Source organism: Falco peregrinus, chromosome 2, assembly GCF_023634155.1.
Source record: "Falco peregrinus isolate bFalPer1 chromosome 2, bFalPer1.pri, whole genome shotgun sequence".
In the NCBI taxonomy this organism is placed as follows: Eukaryota; Metazoa; Chordata; class Aves; order Falconiformes; family Falconidae; genus Falco; species Falco peregrinus.
This window is the reverse complement of record NC_073722.1, coordinates 36,072,500-36,095,842: the sequence shown is the minus strand read 5'-3', so window position 1 is coordinate 36,095,842 and position 23,343 is coordinate 36,072,500. Positions and strand designations below refer to the sequence as shown.

General features: G+C 46.4%; 2 protein-coding genes across 3 annotated transcripts; one reads left to right on the top strand and one right to left on the bottom strand.

Annotated features, from left to right (window-relative positions):
• Nucleotides 1–318: 318 nt before the first annotated feature.
• On the bottom strand, nucleotides 319–2,712 carry HMGB2 (high mobility group box 2). The gene is made up of 5 exons (XM_055795320.1): nucleotides 2,551–2,712; nucleotides 1,909–2,079; nucleotides 1,614–1,759; nucleotides 1,355–1,529; nucleotides 319–872 (listed from the first exon to the last, which is right to left on the bottom strand). Exons 2-5 carry the CDS (start codon nucleotides 2,056–2,058, stop codon nucleotides 717–719), a joined length of 627 nt encoding a protein of 208 aa, XP_055651295.1. The 5' UTR covers nucleotides 2,059–2,079; nucleotides 2,551–2,712; the 3' UTR covers nucleotides 319–716.
• A 13,229-nt stretch (nucleotides 2,713–15,941) lies between these two features.
• SAP30 (Sin3A associated protein 30) lies at nucleotides 15,942–23,240 on the top strand. 2 transcript variants are annotated; one of them, XM_055796578.1, is made up of 4 exons: nucleotides 15,942–16,588; nucleotides 17,987–18,109; nucleotides 20,779–20,877; nucleotides 22,909–23,240. In XM_055796578.1, the coding sequence occupies exons 1-4, from the start codon at nucleotides 16,286–16,288 to the stop codon at nucleotides 23,029–23,031; spliced, it is 648 nt and encodes a 215-aa protein (XP_055652553.1). In that variant the 5' UTR covers nucleotides 15,942–16,285; the 3' UTR covers nucleotides 23,032–23,240. The 2 variants fall into 2 exon arrangements, with proteins under 2 accessions (XP_055652553.1, XP_055652552.1); XM_055796577.1 differs by lacking the exon at nucleotides 15,942–16,588 and adding an exon at nucleotides 16,625–17,546.
• Nucleotides 23,241–23,343: the final 103 nt, after the last annotated feature.

The window sequence follows — 23,343 nt, the reverse complement described above, 5'->3', positions numbered from 1 at the left end:
GAAAACAATCCAGGAATAATTATCAGCAACTTCAGTACTTAAAAAGATTATTCTTTGTTTTTCCCCCTCACAAGGTGGTAAAAGCAAATGCTAGCATAAGGAAAACATCAATTGCAACTAACGGTAATATATATGGGAGCGAGAATTGTGGTTAAAGAAGTTTAAGCTTCTGGATAAACTCCATGAGACAATGCGTTAAGAGACTCGCCAGTGTTGCAGCAACAGTGATAGCTGAAGAACAACACGAAGCGCTATCCTGCACAGGGCTTCAGCATTCTGGGAGTACCCAGCCTCTCAGAAACGTCAATACAACAGCAATCATGTACAACATTTTATTACAAAATTGTTAAAAAAAGTAATACAATGCAATATACTACAAAATATAAGATCAGCTATTAGGCTACCGCCTTTGTTTTACTTAGCTATAAAGAAACACCTGGCTATCAGTCACTGAATTTCAACAAAACCATTAAATATGCAGAAACATTCCACAACTTTTTCTTCCTTTTTTTTTTTTTTTTTTAGTTAAACTGAACTGTAGCAGCCCTTGGCTACTACTTACATTAAAAATAGAGGTCTCCCTACAAAGAACCACATTACCTATACACAATTCTGTACAGATTTTTATACTGAAGCTAACAATGAGCTGCACTTGAGTTCACATTCTTAGCAAAATATTGGATTTTGAGCATAAATCTTTACAGCAGGACGTTCATTTATTCTTCATCCTCCTCTTCTTCCTCCTCTTCATCATCCTCCTCCTCCTCCTCCTCCTCCTCTTCTGGTTCTGCTTTCTTCTTAGATCCTGCAGGCCTACCTGGGCCCTTTTTCCCTGCATCACTCTTGCTCTTGGCACGATATGCTGCAATATCCTGCAAGAAAAATGCTGTTTAGTTACCGCCAACGGAACTCTGAAGACCAATTTGTACTGTCTTCAGTAATTTAACAGTACTATACTGTGCGGATCAAATACAGTGTGTGCAGAAAAGTGAGCTTTCAACCTTGGGACTTCCGTGCTTACACCTCTTGACCAAGTAACACGCGATCTGGACAGGCATAATTTTATGCCTGCAGTGCTTTGGAGTATTGACTATGTATTTTACCAAGCAGGTGACCCATTTTCTGGAAGTATCTTACTGGTAAAACATCTAGACATGTAAAAACCACATCCAGGTTGACTGTAAGGGTTCCAGATACCTCCCCCACACCACACCTTTCCCTGCATTCTGAAGTCTGATGAAGGCTGACATAAACATTTAGAATTACAAACCATGTGGTTTCGGTGCAAAACAGAAGTCGCATATTATCACTGACCTGTACAGCTTTAGCCATCCTTAGATCACTTTCACCGTACCTTTTCATATTTCTCCTTTAGTTTTGCAGCCTTCTGTTCATATGGCTGTTTATCTTTGGCTGACTGTTCAGACCACATTTCACCTAATTTCTTTGCTGTATCTCCAATAGACAAGCCAGGATGATCATTCTTGATTTTTGGACGGTGTTCAGAACAGAAAAGGAAGAAAGCAGATCTAAAATGAGAGACAGTGATTAAGTGTCAGACTATTAAACCTAGTACTTTCCGCACCCCCCCTTCTGGTCATAGAAATACTCACGGTGGTCTTTTAGGAGCATTGGGGTCCTTTTTCTTTCCCTTCTTCTCGCCTTTGGGAGGAACATAGTTTTTCATCTCCCTGTCATAACGAGCTTTGTCCCCTTTAGCCATTTCTTCAAACTTCCCTTTTTCCTTGCTAGACATTGTCTGCGAACACGCGGAGGGGAAAGAAGAGTCTGGATCAGATAAAGCACCCGGTGACCCACTAACGTGCGAGCAGCAGCTGCCACCAGGATCCTTCCCCAGCTGCCCGCAGCGGGGCGGGGGCCGGCTCGGCCCGGCCCGGCCCCACTCACCTTCCACCGCTCCGAGCACTTCCGCGAGAACTCGGCGAAGTTGACGGACGAGTCCGGGTGCTTCTTTTTGTGCTCCTCACGGCAGGTCTGCACGAAGTAGGCGTACGAGGACATCTTGCCCCGCGGCTTGTTGGGGTCGCCTTTGCCCATGGCGAGGTCGGCGGCGGGTCCCTGCGGGGAGGGCGGCAGCGTGAGGGGGGCGGGCGGCGCGGAGCCACGGCCGGGCGGGGCCGCGCCTCAGGCCGCTCCCGCCTCCCGCCCGCCGGCGCCTTCCCGCCCCAGCACGCCCCCTGCGGCCGCCGACCCCGCCCCGCCGCGGCCCCTCTCCCGCCCGCCCCGCGGCCCCTCCCGCGCCGCCGCCGGGCGCCACCACCCGCCCCCCGCGGCGGCCCGAGCGGGCGGCCCCAACCCGCCCCGGCGGGGCCGCCCGCCTCCCGCCCCGCGCGGCCAGCCGCCCCCGCCCCGCCCGGCGGGAATCCCCTCCTCAGCCCCGGGCGCGCCGCCCGCCCGCCCGCCGCGGCCACCCCGCGCCCCCGCCGCGCCCCGGGCCGCTGCCGGCGGCACCCCCTCCTTCCCGCTCTCCCTCCCAGCGCCCTACCCGCCACCGCCGGCGGCGGCGAGAGGGGCTTCGCGGGGCCTTGCCTGGCTGGGTGGGGCGGCGGCGGCGGCTCGGGGCGCTGCTCCCTGCGCTGCTGCTGCAGCTGAATGGTGCCCCGGCAGCGCACTTACAGCCTCTTGTTTTCCACAGCCCTACCCGCCACAGCAACTTGACCCGCGGCGCCCGGGAACCCACCCCCCGCCACCGCGGATTGGCTGCCGCGCCGGTTCAAACTGCCTGTGGCCCCGCCCCCCGAGGCCGGCGCCGCCGGGGATTGGCCAGCCGCTGCTGTGGCGTCAGCGGCCGAGCAGCTCCTCGGCTAGGTCGAGCGCGAGGGGGTCGCTAGCGCTTATACTCGTTGGAACCGGTTGGGGTGAAGATAGCGGAGGGGTGGAACTAAGAGAGCTGGGCGGTGATTGGGGGAGGGGGACGGTTTTAAAAAACCGCGGGGGCCCCCGCCATTGGCCGCCGGGGGCTGTGCACGTTTTGATTGGGCAGAGCGGGATGCTGTAGCGTGGTTTAAAAATACAAAGGGAGCGAGGGCGGCCGGCGGGGCGGGCACAGCGAGAGGAGCCGCGGAAGGGGTCGGGCGGGGCGCGGGATCGGGGACCGGTCTGTGCTGGCGGCCTCGAGGGGCACGGCGGCGGGCGGCTGCCCTGGCCGCGGCCCGGCCGCCGGCAGAGCGTCGGTCCCCCTCCGGCGCTACCTTCCTCCTGCCCGGGGTGGGCCGCGGCGGCGAGCGCCACCGTCTCTCCCGGGCTAGGCGGGCCGTGGCTTCCCGCGTCCGGCGGGCGGCAGCTGTACAAACCGGGCTTTAGCCGCGCCGCCCGAGCGAGGCCCGCTCCCGAGGCGTAACGGCCGCCCCCGGCTGCCTGCCGCGGGGCTGGGGAGGGCCCAGGGCGCGGCGCCCCTCGGGCAGGGGGAGGCCTGGCTGCCGGCGGGGAGCGCCGCTCCCCGCTCTGGGGCCGGCGGGGTGCCGAGCAGGGCCGGGGCCGGCTGCGAGGGTTCCCCTTCCCACGCCGCGAAGGGGAAGCGCCGCCGCTCCCCGTGTGTCGCCCCCTGGGCAGGCGGCGCCGCGGGTCGGTGGAGGCGGGGGCTGCGGCTGGCCCTGCCGCTCTGCCCAGCCGCTGCAGCGCGCCTGGCGCCTTTGGCCTGGGCAGAAACCCGAGGCTTCTGTACGGTCGTTTTGTCTCTGCTTGCGATTTGACACTAGTCTGCACGATGTGGGTTTTCGGCTGTCTGGTTACTTTCATCCAGTTCTTTAATTAACATCAGTTTAAGCCAATATTCTTAGTAATTGAAGCGGTTTCTAACGCTCTTGCTTTTTCAGGTGTAGCTTGCAGCACTGGTGAAAAGCGGTTACCAAAGATGCTGTGCCTTCGGCAGAGTCTTAATCATATTAACCTAGCTCAATGGTAAAAAAAAAAAAATAACCTTTAAAAGACAGCAGCAAGAACCCCTAAGTTGTCTGAGGATATTGAGTAGCTGCAGGTGTGAGAAGGGTCAGTGTAGATATCCAGAGTCTCCCCCATTCCAGTTTTGCTCAAGTATAAGAAACACTAGGTCTGGTCTTTCAAGCTTTTTTTTTTTCTCTTTTTTTTCCTTCCAATGAGGATGTGTTCACGCAGAACTGTTCACTAATATGGAGGTAAATGCTTCCTCGTTTTAAGCTTTATGTATTTGCCCAACTGCAGCCCTAAGAGACACAATGTAAACTGGAAAAAGTTGGTCAAAACTTGTCAAGAGGGAGGTATGCAGAGACAGATATGCCCTTTGCAGGTGCTAAAGCCTGTCAGATGCCAGTTATCTGAACTCTTATATCCACTAACTTCTGTGGCTATTCCTAACCTACAAACGAACCTTACACTTCCCTTCTAAAATCAATGTATACACAAGGGATATTCCACATTTCAGTTTTGGCTCTTAATTTCTGTAAACCATTTCACCACTACTCAGTAGCAAATTAATGTTCTCAGTTCTATGGCATTGAACAAAGCGGAGGCCTAGACACTTTGCAAGTTGTTTTAATTTGTTATGTAGCTTTAAAAATGCCTTTACTTCATATGGTACTTGGAAAGCACTATTTTGTTTGGTGAATTAAGCTGCCAGATGGGTTACTCATTCACTTTGTGGTAAACCACCTGTATGTGACAGTTTCTTGCAGAATGTTTTCTAGTTAATAAAGCAGTTTTGTAGCAGATGGTAGAATCTTACAATACTAGTCTGTACTGAAAGAATCATAGCACAGCCATTAGTATCTCTGGTGTAAAACCACTCTTTGTCCGCCAGTTTTACCTACAGTTCTCAATATCACACCCTTCAAACAAATTCATAGATAACCTTCTGTGTAGTTTACGAGCCATATGGGAATGTAGGTTAACTCCATCAAGATCAGTTTTACTTGAGTCCACACCGATGCAGTTGAAAGAACAACGAAGCAATCCGCTAGGTTTCAGGAAACTGAGTTTTCTCGGTGTCAGCACTTCTAAAATAGTCATGACCTCTTGGGAGTTTGTCACTGAAAAGTTATAATGATGGCTACAGGCACCAGAAATTATTTTAAACAGTTGAAAGGAGAGAAGATTTTTCCTCATCTTAATCATCCAAATCCATTCTCTGTCAGTTCTTGAGCAACAACAACAAAAGCTTTATGTAAGTTTACTGTGAACATGTTTTTACTCTTCCTTTTAACATTAATATAGCAAGTTCATGGAAAAAATTACTTTGGAACAGTCTTCGGAATTTATAGCATATAATTGCAGTGAGGCTTCCTCTGTTGCATCTGTTTTTGTATCTGCTCTAAGAGTATGAAGAAAATTCTTGTGGAAAAGCAGGTACGGTGAGAAAGTGTAATTACTTCCATGGGAAAAAATGAGACCTGCCTTTCAAATGATTTAATCGATTGTTTTAAGAAAGAAATTAGGTTCTTTGTGCTTTTAAAGATACTCTTTTTCTAGATTATCTTCACTGAAAAAGAAAGCTTTGGTACAATTAAATATGTACATAGAGTGTTATGTCATGCAACATAGGGCAGCGTAAGAAACCAAACAGTTGTACTCTAACATCTGTCTGTGTTCCAACAAGGAAGGCAGTATTGAAAATTTTCCACGCTTGAACATGATACTGGAAGCTTTCCACAGCAGTGCCGATACTGAAAGCTCCACGCAAGAATGCCGATCTTAGCCTGTCAGTCCCAAAGCTGTGCCTTCCTCCCAGCACTCTCATGCATGGTAAAGTGCTTCTCTCTGCGCCTGGTTCCACAATAAGCTGTTGCTGTTTTCTCATTACACCACACTGTTTCTTTTCAGACAAAACCACAAATTTTGTCTCAAGAGATTCAGTCACTGTTGCTCTTCTAAAGCAGTGATCTATGCAGTATTGACTTCGGCTGGTCCGCGTGGTTAATTTATTAACCACATGTGGATGACAGTTGTGGGGAAGAAGCATAAACTCCAGGACTTGAAGCTTACTTCTGCCTGAATAATTCAGCTCATGAAATGACTGTTAAGTTTTATAGCTCCCTGGCTTCGAGCCCTTTTGAGTCTTTAATCTCCTCCACAATTACAATTTTGGGCACTATTGTTAACTTCACTTAATCTTCAGTAAACTGCGTGTGAAGAGACATGAGCAATGTAGTGACTAGAAAGGCTGGATAGAAAGAAGAGAAAAGACCAGGCGGATGGTTACAGAGCTGAGAAATGGATTTAAAGAAAAGTATGTCACAGAAACAAAAATGTGTGATTGGAGTGATAATACTTTACATCATACTGTACCTCTTGGCTTCTGTGGGCGGCTTCTACAGCTTTTCTGGATGCTCATGTCAGTGTGGACAAAGCAAGGAAACATAACAAAGACCTTTTATTTGAATTAACATTTTCATCAGCGGATCCATTGCAACAGATACCATTCAGCTGAGGAAGCTGCAAACTACAGTTGCATGACCTTAACTCTGACCAAACTTTCATTCTGATGTGTGTTATATGGTGACACTGTCAGTTGGATGAAGCAGCTCTCCCCTGTAGCAGAGACTCTGCTATTACCCAGATTCCTGTATGGGATATGCTTTAATGTAGCCTTAATGGCAATAAAATTCTGCTTTGGAAAGTGATCATTCTTGCTAGATTACTGCTGAAGAAGTCTTGCTTATGGGACCTCAGAAGTCGGTGTTTACCAGATGAATAATGAAAGCGAGTTACAGCTGCTCTCAATTTTAATGTCACCCAACTTCACTAACAGTAATGCAATATGTTGAAAGAAAAAGAAAATTTAGCTTTAATCAGCTTTTTTGTTGTTGTTGTTCTAGAAAAAGATTAAAATCCCAGACACATAAAGCATTTAAATAGGTCACTGCTTTAAAACTCACTTTTTAATGTGAGTTACGAAGTCTACAGAGAGCAGCTATGTCTTTTAGCCTATTTCATGTGAGCATCTCATACTAGGTAGATGGTAGGAGCTTTAGGATGAGAAGCAAAAAACAGAACTACCTAGTCTACTGCTTACCTAAATTCAAAACTCACTTTACTGTAGTGTTTTGGTTATAAGCAGCTACTTTCTTTGTACTGTGATAAAAAACATACATAACTGCAGCTGCCCAAAAATTAAAAAACCTGGTATTTCGGTCAATATCTTAAAGAACTGCGTTTAAGCTAATACATTAGAACTTTTCCCATTTTTCTGTTGTTGTGTAATATGCAAATAATAAGTATTTATAGAAATGAAATCTATTTACCCTTTAAACATTACAGTTTTATTATACGGGCTATGGCAAAGCCTGCATAACCAGTTAAGCAGCTCATAGGTGAACGGCGGCTGTGTTACACAGGGCTGGTTTAGTCTGAAAGCTCAGGAACTTGTTTTGAGTTTGTGCTGTGTACCCACCTAAAACAAAGGCAGCCTACATTAGACACTACCCAGGGCAGCTGCCCAGTAGGGACTGAAACTGCAGTGGTCATATGTTAGGAAGTAAAACAAATCTCTCCTGGTACTAATGCAGATAATATTAGGAACATGGGCAGTCATGGTCACAGTAATTATTAACTGAACTTTTTCAGTCTTAATTTGGCAAGAAATTTTCTTGCATTGGGTTTACAAGCTTTAATTTTTTTATATTTTTACTTTTCCTAAACCTCACTTTCACTGACTTTCTTATTTACATTTAAAGTAACACTCATGCAACATTTTCCCCTTGAGATCTTAATAAGCCTCCTTCATATCTTGCTACACTGTTGGTCCCTTTTTGCAGGTATGAGAAGAAAGCAGTAATTTGCCTTTGCTCATCCATTAGATAGTTTCACAGGCAGTTTAAAGGGGCTTTGAAATGTGGATAGCTGTAATTCACACTATGAAATCAGTTTATAATCGGTAAAAAAAAGTTTTGATCCTTCTGTCCCCACCCTGTAAACTCTTCCAGCCTTGGTAAGCATTGGTACTTCACCTGAAGTGTATACATGACTCACTCTTAAGAAATAAAATGTCATTACTAATAAAAATGTGATGTTGTTTGGGAATTGGAGAACATCATTCTAGGCTTGGGGGGGTGCTTTTTTTTTTTTTTTTTCTCCTTCTAAGCAGTAAGACAAAGGGTTGGAGTGCGTCTGGCCCGGGAGGTGTGACATCCAGCTAGCAGATCCAAAAAGGCTGTAGTTACAGTCCAGTTCCCCAATATCCCAAGCACCCACCACGCAAAGCTAGCTGCTGGTGCTCACTGCTGCCAAAATGAAGTACCAGTCCACCCACGGTGACTTACAAATGTGGAAACCTCTACAGAACAAACCAGACCATTTTGTTTGTACCTTGTCCAATCTAAGAGACTGTTTTATTCTGCAGTTTTGAGGGCTAGAAATTTAAAAGCAAGCTGAACCTGGCAGTGGAAGCTGTTTCCTATGTAATTGCAGCTCTAAAATTTCTTAGGAAAGAGAAATAAATGAGTGGGTTAACAAGGCTGCATGCCATGGGCCACAAGAGGAAGGAGGAATCGTGCTGTCCTGTCTCCCAGAGCCAGAAGAGAGAAGCAGGTTTGTCTGGTATCTGCCTGGTTCCTTGTGAGCACTGCGATACTCGTCAACACATTGGTCTTGTATCCAGGTAGTGGAAAAACTTGAATGAATATTAACAAGTCTCGTTAAACTTAAATGGGTCTCAAGTTTTGGTTGTGTGGAGTACATCCTCTGCTGTTGCTAATCAGACACGGTCTTGGTAGAATAATCTATTCTGTTATTTCTGGCAAATAGCGCTGTCATATGTGTCATAGAAATGATCATAGGATACACAGGTAATCTGAGACTAGAAAGAAAATGCTCAGGAAATTTTGAAGTTGTTGATTCAATCATCAGCCTCCTTTTTAGTCATGGATCCTGGGGGATTTTCCAGCAATCGATGATATAAAAGTATAGTTTCTCTGGAGGATCCCATTGTATACCCTACTCTATACTGTTAAGTGTTTTACAGGAACAAGGAAGGTTGTTTCAGTGATCTTATGCTACTGGAAAACGCGTATGTTTATAACACTAGCCAAAAGCTAATGCTTCTACTCCACAGCCCTGACTCTTGTGGGAAGGAAAAAAAATAATCTTTAGGAAGTTTGATAGTAAACCCTTGCGCCTATGATTAATCCTCATCATTTTCATTTAGTGTGACCATGTGTGAAGTTAAGCAGAAGCTCTTCCTAGGTACTGGCAGGGATCAATGCCTAGTACACATGAAAAAGAAATAGGGAGCGGTACAGTCACGCATCTGGAGAACAAACAAGGGTATCTCAAATGAAGTCGTTCTGTGTCAAAGAAAGGCCAGCTTATTCAGAGCTACCAAGACACTAAATTGCAGCCCAAAACATGTCTTTTCCAGGTTTTGAAAGTTGAAAAAAAGAATCCTTGAAAGCTGTGAACTCCCAGCTTCAGTGTAAACCTTTAAGAGAGAAACCATCTTGATGAATACACTCCGGTTTGTAGGCTCGATCATGTGTGATTTTTATGTCACTACATTTTATACTAATAATTAGCATTTATGTTGTTATATTATTGTTATATGTACAAATCTTAAAAGCATAAAATCCCCGTTCTCCTTTTCCAGTCGTTAAAAATTACTTTGTATACAAAGATATGATTTGTTTTGGAACGGACTTTCATGATATAACTAGAAAAACAGATAATAACAGAACAAAGAATTTAAAGTTGCTGAAGAGGTAAGAGATCTGTGTTATTTTCCTGATTTTGACATAATTTACAAGATCATGTAAAATCCAGCTCAAGCAGTCACTTCTGGAGAGAGGTAAGGGTCTGTCTGTGGATAGCTGTAATAGCAGAATCAGGTCTCAGCTGTGGTGTTTATAAATATTAACAACCAAACACTTGGATTAAAAAAAACTTATAAAACCATATCTGTTTAAACGCTGAAACTGGAGCATGGGGTTCTCTTTTTGTGTTTTGTGCTTTAGGATATGTCCTTGACCAGGTTTCAAACTTACCTTTGCGACTATAAAAGCTAGCAGCTTTATCAGTATGTAAACTGAGGCTCTTAACGTTATCTTTCAAGTACGGGAGTTGAAGTTTGAGGAGCATTAGAGATGAACGGCAATACCTAATGGAGAAGCAATGCTTTTGATCAGCTGCTGTATGTTAAATGAATGATAGCAGTAGGTACTAGCCAAACATAGGAAATCTGGTACATTCTGCCTAGTGGCCATTTTTGTGAAAAAAAATTGCAGAACATTTTATCTGATTCATTTCCCATAATATTTCTCAGCTAAGGGTTTATTGTCAAGTAACAATAGCAAAAAACAACTACAGTTCAAAACTATTGTTTCACTTGAGTTTGTGGGAGTATAAGCCTGTATCTTTTACGGAGAACGAGCTCTGCAGGAAGTCAGGAAAACATTTAAACTCCAAGCCCACATGCAATTTTACTCGTTTTATTTTTATAAAAATATCTGTGCTAGCATCGGACTCTATTTTGGTTTTACTGACAAATTACAAATACCTTCTAAAGACCTTCTAAAGCATGCATTCTGGACTCTGGTGGAAGAAGTGTTCACCCGCTCCCAAGGGGCACTTAAAACCTGCTGTTAACTTCAACAAGAGCTAAGTCAGACCTACAGATGCTTATGACTGTACTGCAAAGACAAGGGCACTGGAAGAGGCTTGAGGGCTACAGAATTTTCCCATTTTCCTTTCTGTAAAATGAGTCTGTATCAGAAGATGACATAATGGTGTAAAGGGGCACTGTAGTTTCTAGGACCCTCTGACAAAACTGCGAAGATGGTGTAAGATGCATTATTGAAGGCAAAAAGCAAGTAATTAAAGACAGCGTTGAATCTGAATTTCTGTAAGCAGAAAACAGTGGCTCACAAAATGTAAGACTGTAGGAAAGAGTATACAGGGCTTTTTGTGGTATCAAGATTGCATTACAGACCAGTAAAATTTGCTGAAAAGACACGGCAGTTTCTCTTACAGGCAAAAAAAAACCCCAAAACAGCTGAGCAAGCCCTTTATTTCTTTTCAAGGGATTAAAAAATAACTCTTAAGCAATATACTACATCAGCCTATTACTCATAGCTAAATTTTTGTTGCATTATTACACAAAACCTCTGGGGGTGATACTTTTCCACTATGCATTCCAGATAGTTGCATTACATTTCAGGAAAGCACTAACAATGATTTTGTTGCGTTCCTTTCTGACTGCGAGATCTCACATAATGTGAAACAAAATGTTGATCAAAGCTACCTGGACGGACAAGTGATCAGTGACTCTGAAACAAGCAGATGGATGTACACCTTTAACTTGGCCGAAAGGGAGCTTGTGAGGAGGAGGGGTGTTGAAACCCTGGGGGTACCTCAGTGCAAAGCTGGAGGTTGGCTTCTCTGCTTTCTGTGCAGTTGTTGTGTTTGAAGTATCGCACTTAACTCATACTGCATCATTTAAGTCCCCCAGCAAACAATTTGCCACGTACATTTGACAAAGAACATCCAAAGTTTCTGCACCAACGTTTCTGTATCTCTGCACGTAAGAACAAAGCCTTCTAACAGAAGTTTCTTTGATGCCTCCTGTAACTAATGGCTTATTGCGAAAGTGAATTGGCACAAACCATTAAGGGGCATGTATAACAAATCTTTAAAGCTTTTACAGTACGCAGGCTTATCAGTTTTAATCCCGTAACACCTAGATTATTCTTAAAACAATGTTTAGTTTTGGACCCTGTTTACTGCTTTGAATCTTGTAATAAAAGCCTGTGTTATGTAAATTCTTTCATATACCCTTAGTTTCTATTGAACAAGGCAGAACGCTTAAAAAAGGAACATTGGCTTCAAGTGGGTTACTCGAAGACCTAGAAATGCCCGTTTCGCACCAATATCACTATTTTGGTTAAAGGTATGATTTTTTTCTCTTACTGTATTACTTGAGTCATATACAATAAGTTCTATGTGTGCTAATACAGATTGTTTTGTTAGACAATTAACTACCTGAAACTACATTTTAATTATCCTAGTGTAAAACATAAAGAAGTAAACCAGACAAACAAACAAAAATACAGTCTGTAGGTGAGTCCCAATACTCCTGTGCTTTAGGGGTCTATGCTTTAACAGATTTGGACAATAAATTGGAGGCAGCGCAACAGGCAGTAGCACAGCGAGTTGGTGCCAGAGTGGGAAGGGAAAATCAGAGATTCAAAAACCAGAAAAAAGAGAGAAAAATAAAAATAATAGGACTTGTTTCTGATAAGGAAGGAGAGATTTGCTCACTGTTCTTTATCACAGCCCGTGACTGCCCATTGAGTAGGTTGCTTTTTTATCAAAAGTGCCAGGGTGTGTAGTGGAATTTGCAGAATTTTCAGTGTTTTAAAGCTGTTTTTCATTGAAATACTTGCAATCCGAAACAAAGAAAATGTATATTTGCTGTGGAAAATGTATACCAATAGTTTTGCTTATTATTCCATTTGCTAACAGGATAATTTCAGGTGCTGCACACTTAGACTTCAGCTGAATGGTACCTGTTGGGGAAGAGAATAGTCATCCCCAGTTGAACCTTATCATGTGAAGATGTATACACAGTTACAAGCCACATTTCCTTTCCAAGATTTAATTACTAATAATACATTTGCAGTGAGCTTCCAATATATCCAAAGCGATACGTCCGACTATTATTCTTCTCTCTCAAATTACAAAACACATCAGTCAAAAGCTAACAGGAGCTGGGACATATGGCATCTCGGAGAGACACAAGCTGCTCAGCTTCCACCTGTGCCTAGACCACCTTGGTGCCAGGAGGAGCCACTGAGTCCCACTGACTTCAGAGCCTGGCAGCTGTGAATTCAGGCACACTTTTCAAGATGCCATAGCTCCTGCTCTTTCTGCATGCCACTTAAAAGTCATCTGTGCTATGTTTTTGACACCCACGAGGGATGTAGATTACTGCTGCCTTCTGTACAATTCCGCTCTGCTTTGCACGTGGCCCATAAGTGCTAGTGAAATCTCATGTACAGAGGAGTTGCTGGTTTGGAGCTGCTGTTTCCTTTGAGCTGGTTTGATTTTTGAAGTTTTACCCTAATCAGTATATTGGTGCAATACTGCAGGTTTTTATGTTTATGCTAAATCTCTCCCTATATATGCTTTAGTTATACCTGAATATTTCTACTAACCACTACTAAAGCTTATGTTGTAAAATCATAATTTCAGATTACATACCCTATGAATGATTTTTTTTTTTTATTTCACAGGCCCCGAACTACACGAAAGTTTGCAAATCCATCCTGTAGTAAGCTTCCTACTGCCTGATAAGCCCATCTAGCTGCAGCTCTCTGTATTTTGTGATCCCACATATGATGCAAGATTGAAAGTGACATGATTTCTTTGTTACTGTAAGCAGGCTTTCATAGCAAACAGCATAGTCATCCCCCTGCACCAGTTGCACGGTCCTGCCCTTCCACTGGACCTTGTGTGTGCTGGGACATCATGCAACCAAGCAGTAAAGCAGATCGGGGTTAAACTTAACTGATTTTCTTGTTGCTGGTCTAGTTGTAACCCTATCCAGTTTGCAGTGCAGCCACAAGAAATGCTTTTACAGGCACAAAGGATGGGGCACAGGTGTCAAAACGAGCAGCTTACAGCAGAAGCAGAACCATCTTTCTCAGCTCCACTACTCTCTTATCGTGATCTAATCATGAAACTATAATACTACTCTACTTGAAATTCAGCTTATAAATTAACACATTGGCAAGCATCACCGGGTAACATAATCAGTCTTTTAATTGCTCACAAACTGTACAAAGAGGATCAGAAACGTTTAAAATGCACAAGTGATTGTTCCGTTATACCAAATCACAGCAGACAGATCCGGATTGACATATTTTACGCTCAGAGTAAGGTCAAATGCATCTAAAGAAATAAAAGGCACCTCAAAGTACATAGCCTAAGAGCTGAGAAATTGCTATTCATGACCCAGATTTCCACTGAAGAATTCCTGGAACTCACCCTTGTCCCACTTTTCCCAGCTCATGCTTCCTATGTTTTTCTTTAAGGTCTGCTGTTATTGTTATTGGTGGTGGTGGTTTTTTGGTTTTTTTTTAATTTTAACATCATTGTATTTTTTGAAAGCGTGAAATCGCAAGGAACTCAAAACGTGAGTTAAACAGTTGTTGCCTTAGATTGCACAGCAGCAGAGCCTGGAATTAAACCCAAGCACTCCACATAGTCTTCAGCTCTGCCAGTAACAAAACAGGGTTTGGTAGTTTTTCAAAGTCTTACCCAGTTCCTCCTCTAATCACCAAAACGTGCCTTCTAGGTAACTGCTGTCTCTGACGTTTTGCTCAGTTTTGCTTCAGTTACTGTATCCTTCATTCAATTGCAACTGTGGGAAGGCTGAAGTGGGACCTACCCTTGCTCTCTAATGCCAGGTTATGCAACCAGATCAAGCAGCCATCTGCAGCGCAAACCGAAACTGCACTATAATCGTGTTCCCGGCTCACGCAGAACTTCGGCTTACGCAGGATCTGTGTCTCCTCGAATCATTCACCGGCCTCCTCGCTACTCCCTCTCCTCCTTCTGCAAGCTGGAAGCGCACTTTGCAGCAAGCAATACGGTCAAATATTTCAGTGATGAAATCATTGCGCTTTGAATACGGTCAGCTCGGATGCTGTTTCCGAGATTTAAAGGAATATTTGCAGCAGTTCAAAAGGAAAGCAAAACCTCACCCTTCACTGCGTGTGCTTTGAATGCGCTTGAAGAAAGATAGTAGGTCAAAGCTCGCTGCTTCTGCAGCTCTGCTGTCAGCAGCTGAATCGTTAGGTGGTTTGGTGCCAACGCATCTCTTCTGTAGTTTTCCAAACTCTCAAAAGTAAAAGCACTTAAGCTTTTATCAAGCACTTTCACAGAATCTATTTTAGTTAGTCATGCGCAGCAAGGCAGCAAGGTCTTGGTTCAACACCAGTGAAAACAATTCTGCATTCTCAGTCTTTTATTGTCGTTAAAGTCACCTTTATTAAACAAAAAGTCCTTTTAAATGACAAAACTGGGAACTCGCGCTGCAAGCCTTCTTTGTCTTCAGAGATCTTCACTGCAGGAACGCAAGGCGGACCCCGGATTACAGGCGTTTTGTAAGCGGCTTTAACAAAGGCCGGGGGTCCAGAGAGGCGCAGTCGGTGGCTGCGCTGCGGGTCCCGGGGAGCTGCCTCCTGCCAGCGGGGCCGCAGCGCCCGGCACCCACACCGGCGGGGCCGGCTCTGCAGCCATGGCCGGCAGCGGGAGGAAGGACCGAGCCGGAAGATAGAAAAAGAGAAAAATGGGGGGGTTGTAAAGTCGTGGAAAACCCTAAACAAGCATCCCGAGAAGCACGACGCAGATGAAAACATTAGAGCCGCAGAAGCCACGGGGGCAGACCCACGTCAAAGCGGAGCAGGGAGAAGCGGGGACGCCCGAACCCCTTTAGGCACGCCGAGAGGCAGCACCGGCCTCCCCCGCTCTGCCCCTCGCCTTCCCGCCTACCGCCCCGCCACAGCCAGGCCTGGCCGCCGCCGCACGGCCGCCTTTCAAATCCCAACGGCCGCGCCGCCGGGGAGGAGCGACCGGGGGCGGGGGGGAAGCAGGAGGGAGGGGGGGGGGGTGTGTGTGCGTGTGTGTGTGTGAGAGAGAGAGAGAGAACGGCGCCTTTTAAAAGTAAGCTGAGCCGCTGCCGCCACTCCCGCACGGCGGGCCCGGCCTCCTGGCGGCGGGGGAAAGGGGAGCGGAGCGAAGCCCGCCGCGGAAAGGAGCAGCCGCCGCCACGGCGGGACGGCATCGCCTCAGCAGCGCAGAGAGGCGCGCCGAGCCCCCCGCCCGCGCTCCCGCCTCCGCGGTGCATCTCGGGAGCTGTAGTTCTCCCGCCGCGCCGGCCGCGGCCGGCGCGGCGGGAGAACTACAGCTCCCGAGATGCACCGCGGCGGGCCAGCCGGCATGCGCGGGCAGGCGGGGCGGGGCGGCGGGCAGGTTGCTGTTGTTACATAGGAAACAGCTGAAGAGTCTCCACATGACAGGGGGGGAAAGAGGAAGTGGGGCGACCCGCGGGGCGCCGCCGCCGCTCCGGTAGCCGCGGGGCTGAGGCTAGCGGACAGCCGGCGGGGAGAGTCGTTCCCGCGACGTGCGGGCTGGCCGCCCTTGAAGGGCGGGTTCGCGCCCCGGTGCCGCTGCTGAGGGGAGGCAGGGAGAGGGGGGGCGCCCCGCCGGGCCGCGGCGTTTCGCCGGGGAAGTTTGGCGCGGGGCGGGATCCCGCCGCCTTCCTCCGGGCTTCCCACCGGCCGCGGAGGTGGCGCCGGCTATGAACGGCTTCGCCCCCGAAGAGGTGACCCAGCGCGGGGCGGACCCCGCCACCGCCGCCGCGGCTGCGGGTAATGCGGGCTCTGCCGTAGAGGTGCCGCCGCCGCCGCCGGGGCTGGCTCCGGCCGCTGCCGCCGCGGGCTCGGTGGGCGCCGGGGTTGCGGGCGGCCCCGGGGCCGGGCAGCTGTGCTGCCTGCGGGAGGAGGGGGAGCGGTGCGGCCGCGCCGCCGGCAACGCCAGCTTCAGCAAGCGGATCCAGAAGAGCATCTCGCAGAAGAAGGTGAAGATCGAACTGGACAAAAGCGTAAGTCCGGGGAGGGGAGGGCACACCTGGGACTGCCGCATCCCACCCCAGGCCCCCGCCGCCGGCGGGGCAGGCAGACAAAAGCGGCCGGCGGGTCCGGCTCCGGCCCCCAGCCCCGCTCCGCGCGGGCCGGTTGCTGCCGTGGGTTACTTGTTTTGGGGGCTTTTATTAAAAGTTCAGGGGTTGTGGGTTGGGGTTTTTTGGCGGTAGGGAAGTGGTGCTTCCCGCTTCCCTCCCCCCTCCCCTTTATCCCGTAGCACGGTGGAGTTTGGCTGGTGGTGCTGGAGCACGGCCTCAAAGTGCGCTCCCTCTGCGGGAAAGGGAGGGGGAACTCCCCTCCCCCCGTCCCTCCGCTTGTTTCAGGGGTCCCCTCCCACCCCGCAAGAACCGGGGGCATCGACTGCATGTGTGGCCCCCCCGCCGCCCGGTGCAGCCGGAGCGGGACGAAGCGTGGCCGGGAGGCGCCGCTCCCCCTCCCCGGCGCGGAGCCTGCATGGCTCCCGGCGCGCTAGTTTGTGCCTGTTCCTGGCGAGGGCAGCGCTCGGCTGCTCCGCCTCGTGTTGCGATGTTGCACGTCTCCCCTTGCCACTCAATCTTCCGCTCGGCAGCCATCAGGCGCCGCGCAGCGCGGCTCGGGCCGGCTGGGCGGGGGGGGGCACGGCACGGATCCCCCGGCGGAGCTGCAGCCGCCGTTCTGCGGCGTGAAGCGCCCGGGCGGTGCGGAGTGGTGCCTGCCTTCGCCCGGTCCCTGGGAGCGGGGAGCTCCCGGTGCGGGGGGCAAAGCAGCTTAAAATGCGCGGCGGCCGGCCTGGCTGCTCCGTGCCCCCCGGGGGACCCCCGCAGCCCCCGGCCCCCAAACGCGGCTCCGTGCGGGCATTGCCAGGAAAGCACCCAGCTCGGAAATTCGGGGCCGGTGCGCGCCTGGGAGATACCCCAAAGCGTGCAGACCCCTGCAAAGGTAAACTTTTTAAAACACAGACAAAAAACCAGTGCGTTGCTTGACCTCGCCGAGGTAGTGGAAGTGAAAACACGGAGGGAAGGATATTGATGGGAAAGGAGAGCGGGCCTTTTGCCCTCTAAAGAACAAGTGAAAGCTTGTTTTTCGTTTTCCTTCCCGGTGCCCGAGTTGCAATGCGTCGTGGCTGGAGGGAGGGTTGTACTCGTGTGGCTCTGCAGCCTGTTACAGCTGCATCAGTCGATGGCAGCAGCACTTCGGCGTCCTCTGGGCCAAGCCGGTGGCGGTGAGCTGTAGCACAGCATGTTATTCATTTTGAAGAATCCGGTATAAAAACTTTCATGTGACTCTGGTTGCTGAGGGGTTGTCTCTGTACGTGCGTTTATATTGTAAGTCTGGGAGATAGGTGGATTTGATTGAAAGACGCCGTATTACTCTTCTAGGCAAGACATCTGTATATTTGTGACTTCCACAAAAACTTAATTCAGAGTGTGAGAAATAGAAGGAAGAGGAAGGGCAGCGATGATGATGGTGACTCACCGGTGCAAGACATCGACACTCCAGAGGTAGCTAAATAGCAGTGTCTTTTCTAATTGTTGTGTTAACCTTGTTCTTGCTGACTACCTAGTCCACACAGGTACTGTTTTCCCACTCTTACAGCTCTTCTTATTTGGGGTGTGTGGAAAAGAGAAGACTCTTAATTAACTCAGTCTTAGTATAACAAAATCTAACTGAATTTTATGGTGTTTTTTCTGTATTAATTGTGCAGAGTGCAATGAACAAAAGTCCTTAGATTATTTTAAGTGTCTGCTGGTTCTCTCAAGAAAACTGCTGTTCTCAGCTTTCTCCATCTTGGTGCTTCCTCTCCAAAGTGGTGCTCTGCCACATACCAGCAACCTCTGTCTTCGGCAGGAGTTGACAACTTGAAGGGAATTGCACACAGGGCTTGGGATATAAATGCTTCAGTGCCTCATCCCTCTGATCCTTTCCTTCTGTGGTAAATGTGTTGCAGATGGCTTTTCCCTTAGTCGCGTTAAACACAAAGTTTAATGCCGGTAGCTCTTTCTTTTTACCTTGTTGGGGGGGAAGAGGCATTTGGGGAGCTGTGCTAGAAAGGAGTGGAGAAAGATGGTGGGTTTGCAACCTGTTAGCTCCACTGCAGACCAGTGAAACCTCACCCATTAAGAAAAGTGAACTACAGCTTTCAACCTTTTTTGTAGTACAGTGGGAAAGACTGCAGTTAAGGCTTGCTTTTCCTATATGTGCTCTGGATTACTTCTGCTGCAGACTGGCTTAGCAGGTGCTCTTCTGTGTGTTAATTTTGAACAGAGGCTGTCATGCCTACCTGGTTCCTTCTAAAAGGGATTTTATTTTTAAAGCATTCTCCAGAAATTGCTCTAAGTGTTAATTTAATGGCATCCTTATGGTCTGCATTTGTAGATATCAGCAGCATAAGTGATGAAACTTTGTACAAGAATCCATGCCTAAAGGCATGTGGCTGCAGTCTGAAGGCTCTGGCTAAGAGGATTTTAGGGGATTGGGAGTAGTTTGATGCTGGGCTGTGTTATTTGTCTCTTAAATATCTGGGATTGCTGCTTTAAAAGTTTTGTCTAAAGCTAATGCTCTGTGTGACTTCAGGTAGCTCTGGCACAGTGGTAATCGCAGCTCTCCTGCAAGCCTGTCTTGTTTTCTCATGCAAGAATTATAAAACATGTCACAAATGATGGATATCTCCAGAACAAGAAAGCAAGCTGCTTTGGTTTTAGGTTTTTTTTAATGGTCCTACTGCAGGAAATAAAACTGCCTGGGAAGTATTTTTGAGGATTTTCAACTGGCAATTTGGACAAGGTCAGTACGTTCATTCCACGTAATTACTGTATGCCTTAGATGCCAGTTGGCCCTTGATCTTTATTTTCAATTGCTATCCAGTTTATTAAGGAAAAAAAACTTACCATTTTTCTGAAGACTTGTAAGGCCTTTCCATTTCAGTCTCAGTCATGGCCATCGTTACCTGTTAGAAGTGATTCCTGCAGGAGGGGAAGAGGCTTCTGCAGTGCTGGTAGCTTCTGGGAATTGGTGGAAAGCTGCTGCTGCTCCTCTGTGTGATGCTCTGGGGTATGGGTTCCCCGCTGTGACTTGGGAAGTGGAATTTGTGCTGTGTAAACTTCAAAATACCAAAGGATACTCATCCTTTATCATGCAAGGCAGCATGACATCAAGTCTGGCCAGGTTACCAAGCATGCAGTAGCACTGCTGTTGTTTGTGTTCTGTAATAAGGCTGCTAAATGAGTTTAAAGCAAAAATGAATGCCTTAACCAATTTTTAATGCAGTGAGTTTGGAGAATGCTACTGTAACTGCAACTGATGTAGCAGAATTTCTCATTCGGCCTGCTTTCTCGGCTTGCTTTCCCACTCAGTCATCTGATTAAGCTCTCTTACATTGTCAGGGAGGGTGGGAGGGTAAGCTGTTGCTGGGAGAAGTGGCTGTTGATGAGAGTTCTTGGGATTCAAAACCGACAGAGTACTGGGTTAAGGTTGTGTATTTGTATCCCTAAGAGGACCTTGTGCAATTCTTTCAGCTGTCAGCTCGTGCTGAAAAATAGTTTTGGACAACGGTGCCCGTGCACATAACTCGTGCATTGTGCTTATGTAGCAGGGATGTGTTTGGAGAGCAAGAGCAGCTGTTTTCTTCTCTCACCTCAAGCCAAGAAAACTTTGTGCTGTAGACTTCCCTTATTCTAGTATGTGCTGTCTCATGGTGCAGATGTGCTATATCTTGCATGTGACTTGTGTAAAATTTGATGGCTGAAATTGCAGAGCAGGGGCCTCCTTTTGAAATGTCATCTTCATAGATGTTGTCTCAAAAGTTGTTACTGGGCTTTGTGTTATCATGCTTGAACTGGGGAACAAACAAAAAACCCCAGAACTGAGTAAAGTACAATAATGAGTTCCAAATATTGTCCACAGCTGAAGGGAGGCAGAGCCACGCTTGGGAACAATAAAATGCTCTTAAACTGAACTGGGCTGTTTTCCTTTCTGCTAAAAGGTGCAGGGTAGAGCTTGGTTTTTGTCAAAATGAGATCTGCTGAGCTGACTGTTTACACTTATGTATCTAAGATTCCAAAATGTTTTTGAGAGGTAAACTGTTAATGACTGAATCCTGTTCAGTTACATTAGATTATTTTTCCTCCTCCCCGCCCCCCCCACCCCCACCACCCCCCGCCTTTTCTTCTAGGTTGATTTATATCAGTTACAAGTAAACACACTTCGAAGGTACAAAAGACACTTCAAGCTACAGACCAGACCAGGACTCAACAAAGCACAGCTCGTTGAAGTACGTATGAGTGTTTGTTCCATAATAGAAAATGTGACTTGTTATGGCATGTGGTTTTCTATACAGTGGGATCCTTGCATAAAGAGCATATGTAATCTGGATTTTAGAAGAACAAAAGGGAACTACTTATCTAGCTTCCTTCATTGGCTGCAGCTCCTGAGCCAAGTAAATCAAAAGTAAAAGCTCTTTCCAGAGGAAGAAACTTCCGAAAGGAGTGTGTGCCGCTCAAAAACAGTGTTGGAACAGTAAGATGAACTGGGTGTCGCTGAATACCATAGAATCACAGATTTATGGTCTGTGTATCAGTCACACCTTCACCCCAAGTGTCCTGCTGAAAAGAGCTGGAAGCTGGGAGGTGGCAGCAAACTTCTGGCAAGGTTCAGACTTCACAGTAACTGGCTGTTTGAAGCAAACATACGTGTTACTATGTATATAAAGTATAGAAAGCTGAAAACCAGGCTTCTATTGATAATTAATTACCAATAAATAACCAAAACCACTGGGATCTGCCATCAGAAAGATAGAACTTTATGAAATATTTCTAAAGGAGCTGAAGCTCTGTGTGAGTACAGCTGTATGTAAGCATCTTGACTGCGTGTGAGTGTAATTTTAAAGGGTTTGTCCTGCGCTGCAAGATCCAGTTAGAGCTTGCTGATGTAACTACATGGAAGAACTCACGATCTTCTCTAAACAGGGAGGTACAGCCACTGATTTTTCACTTTTGTGCAGCGATACACTCAATTGTACTTCCGTGCAGACATTTTGTTGTCCTCTCCCTTAATCTGTGCGGATTAACGGCAAGGTTCTTAAATGTGTGGGAGATCTCAAGGCTGAGAACAGTGCCGCGGCCGCTGCAGTCTTCTGTTTTTTTAATATGTGAGTTGAGGTACAGATAAGCTCTTGAATTAGCAGGACTGTGATTTGAAAAAGCACAAGGAGTTTTTGTCCTCCAAAAATGGTGTTTCTAAGGGTCTGCTTTAGGTACCTCTCATGAGGTATTTGCACTACTTGTTCTTACGCTGCATGGTGTGCATGGGCAAAGCTGCTTTGGTCATTGGCTTGGTTTGACTGACCTGCAGGTATTTGTGAGCCATAGCTGCGGATCTTCTTTAGTTTACAGTACATATGATTCCTTGTAACCTGTCCTAACATAAAATAGACACTCCTCTAGCTGTTACAAGTCCCCTTCAAAGGACTCTTGTCAAACTGTTTCTCTCTGAATTTTTTGGGGAGTTGGTTTTAGAAACCTTCCTAACTTGCTGATGAGGCTAAACATTTATATACTTGTATCCTGTGGTAATTAAATAACCAGTCCCAGGTTTCTCACTTGCCAACTTTAATCTACAAAAAAATCCTGCAAAAAGCCAGAGAATAGACGCAGGCAGGTATAATATTTTGTGTGCTTGCTTTTAAAGCTGGAGTTCATTTTGATGAAGGGGAAGACTTCTAGAATGACAAAAGTGATTTAAGGACTGTTTAGAGATTTTCATATTTTAGTAGTTACAGCATGGTCAGTTTTCATTAATAGCTCTGACTTGAAGAGCTGAATGTTCAGTTATAATTCTTGAAGATTCTTAGGTGTTTCTGTATGTGACTTGATACAGACACACACCACCCTCCCGAGTGCTGAGCAGTAGCCTCTCGTTTACCTGCTGTTGCTCTGTTTGTATTCTATAGTCATTACTTGCTTTATAGTTGAGCTTTAACTATACAGCTGTAACAATACTCAAAACTGTTTGTTTTGAGAACTTTTTTTTTTGAGGTTGTTCTTGTTTTCTGAAAATTTTCTGAGTTTTTAAGTTTGAAAATTAAGGTACAATCTGCTATATTTAATTCATAGGTCTCAATATTAAAATGGTTCCTGTTTATCTTTTTTATGACTATTAAAGACTCTTGAAAAGAACTAGCTTTTTCTTTTGTAAGCTGCTCTATCAATCTTTTAAACTTCAATGAAGTTGATTTAAATCTGAATCTTCAGTTCTTCTGCATATAAAAGTGGTTATTTAATTTCCTTGCATTCTTCCTTTTTAGATAATTGGCTGCCATTTTAGGACAATTCCAGTGAATGAAAAGGATACCTTAACATATTTCATCTACTCGGTGAAGAATGATAAGAACAAACCAGATCTAAAGATGGATAGTGGGGTTCACTAGACGGAAAAGGTTGGGACTGAGACTCAGGCTGCAAATCAAAAGACTGAGGTTTTGTGGATATGCAAAAGCTTTCTTTGTAACTTTTTCTCCCCGGAGAGTTTGTCTCTTATTTTTCATAACCTTGCTGATTTGTTTGAAAACAATCTCTTATGAAACAAATTGCCTCAGCAAAAGTATTTTAAATAAATATCACTGATATTGTTGCTCAAGTTGGGTGTGTCTGTAACTTATTTAGTGAGTTACTTGTACCTAATAGTTAAGCTTTGACTAATTATGTAATATTAAAATATTTTTCAATTTAAGTGTGCCAAG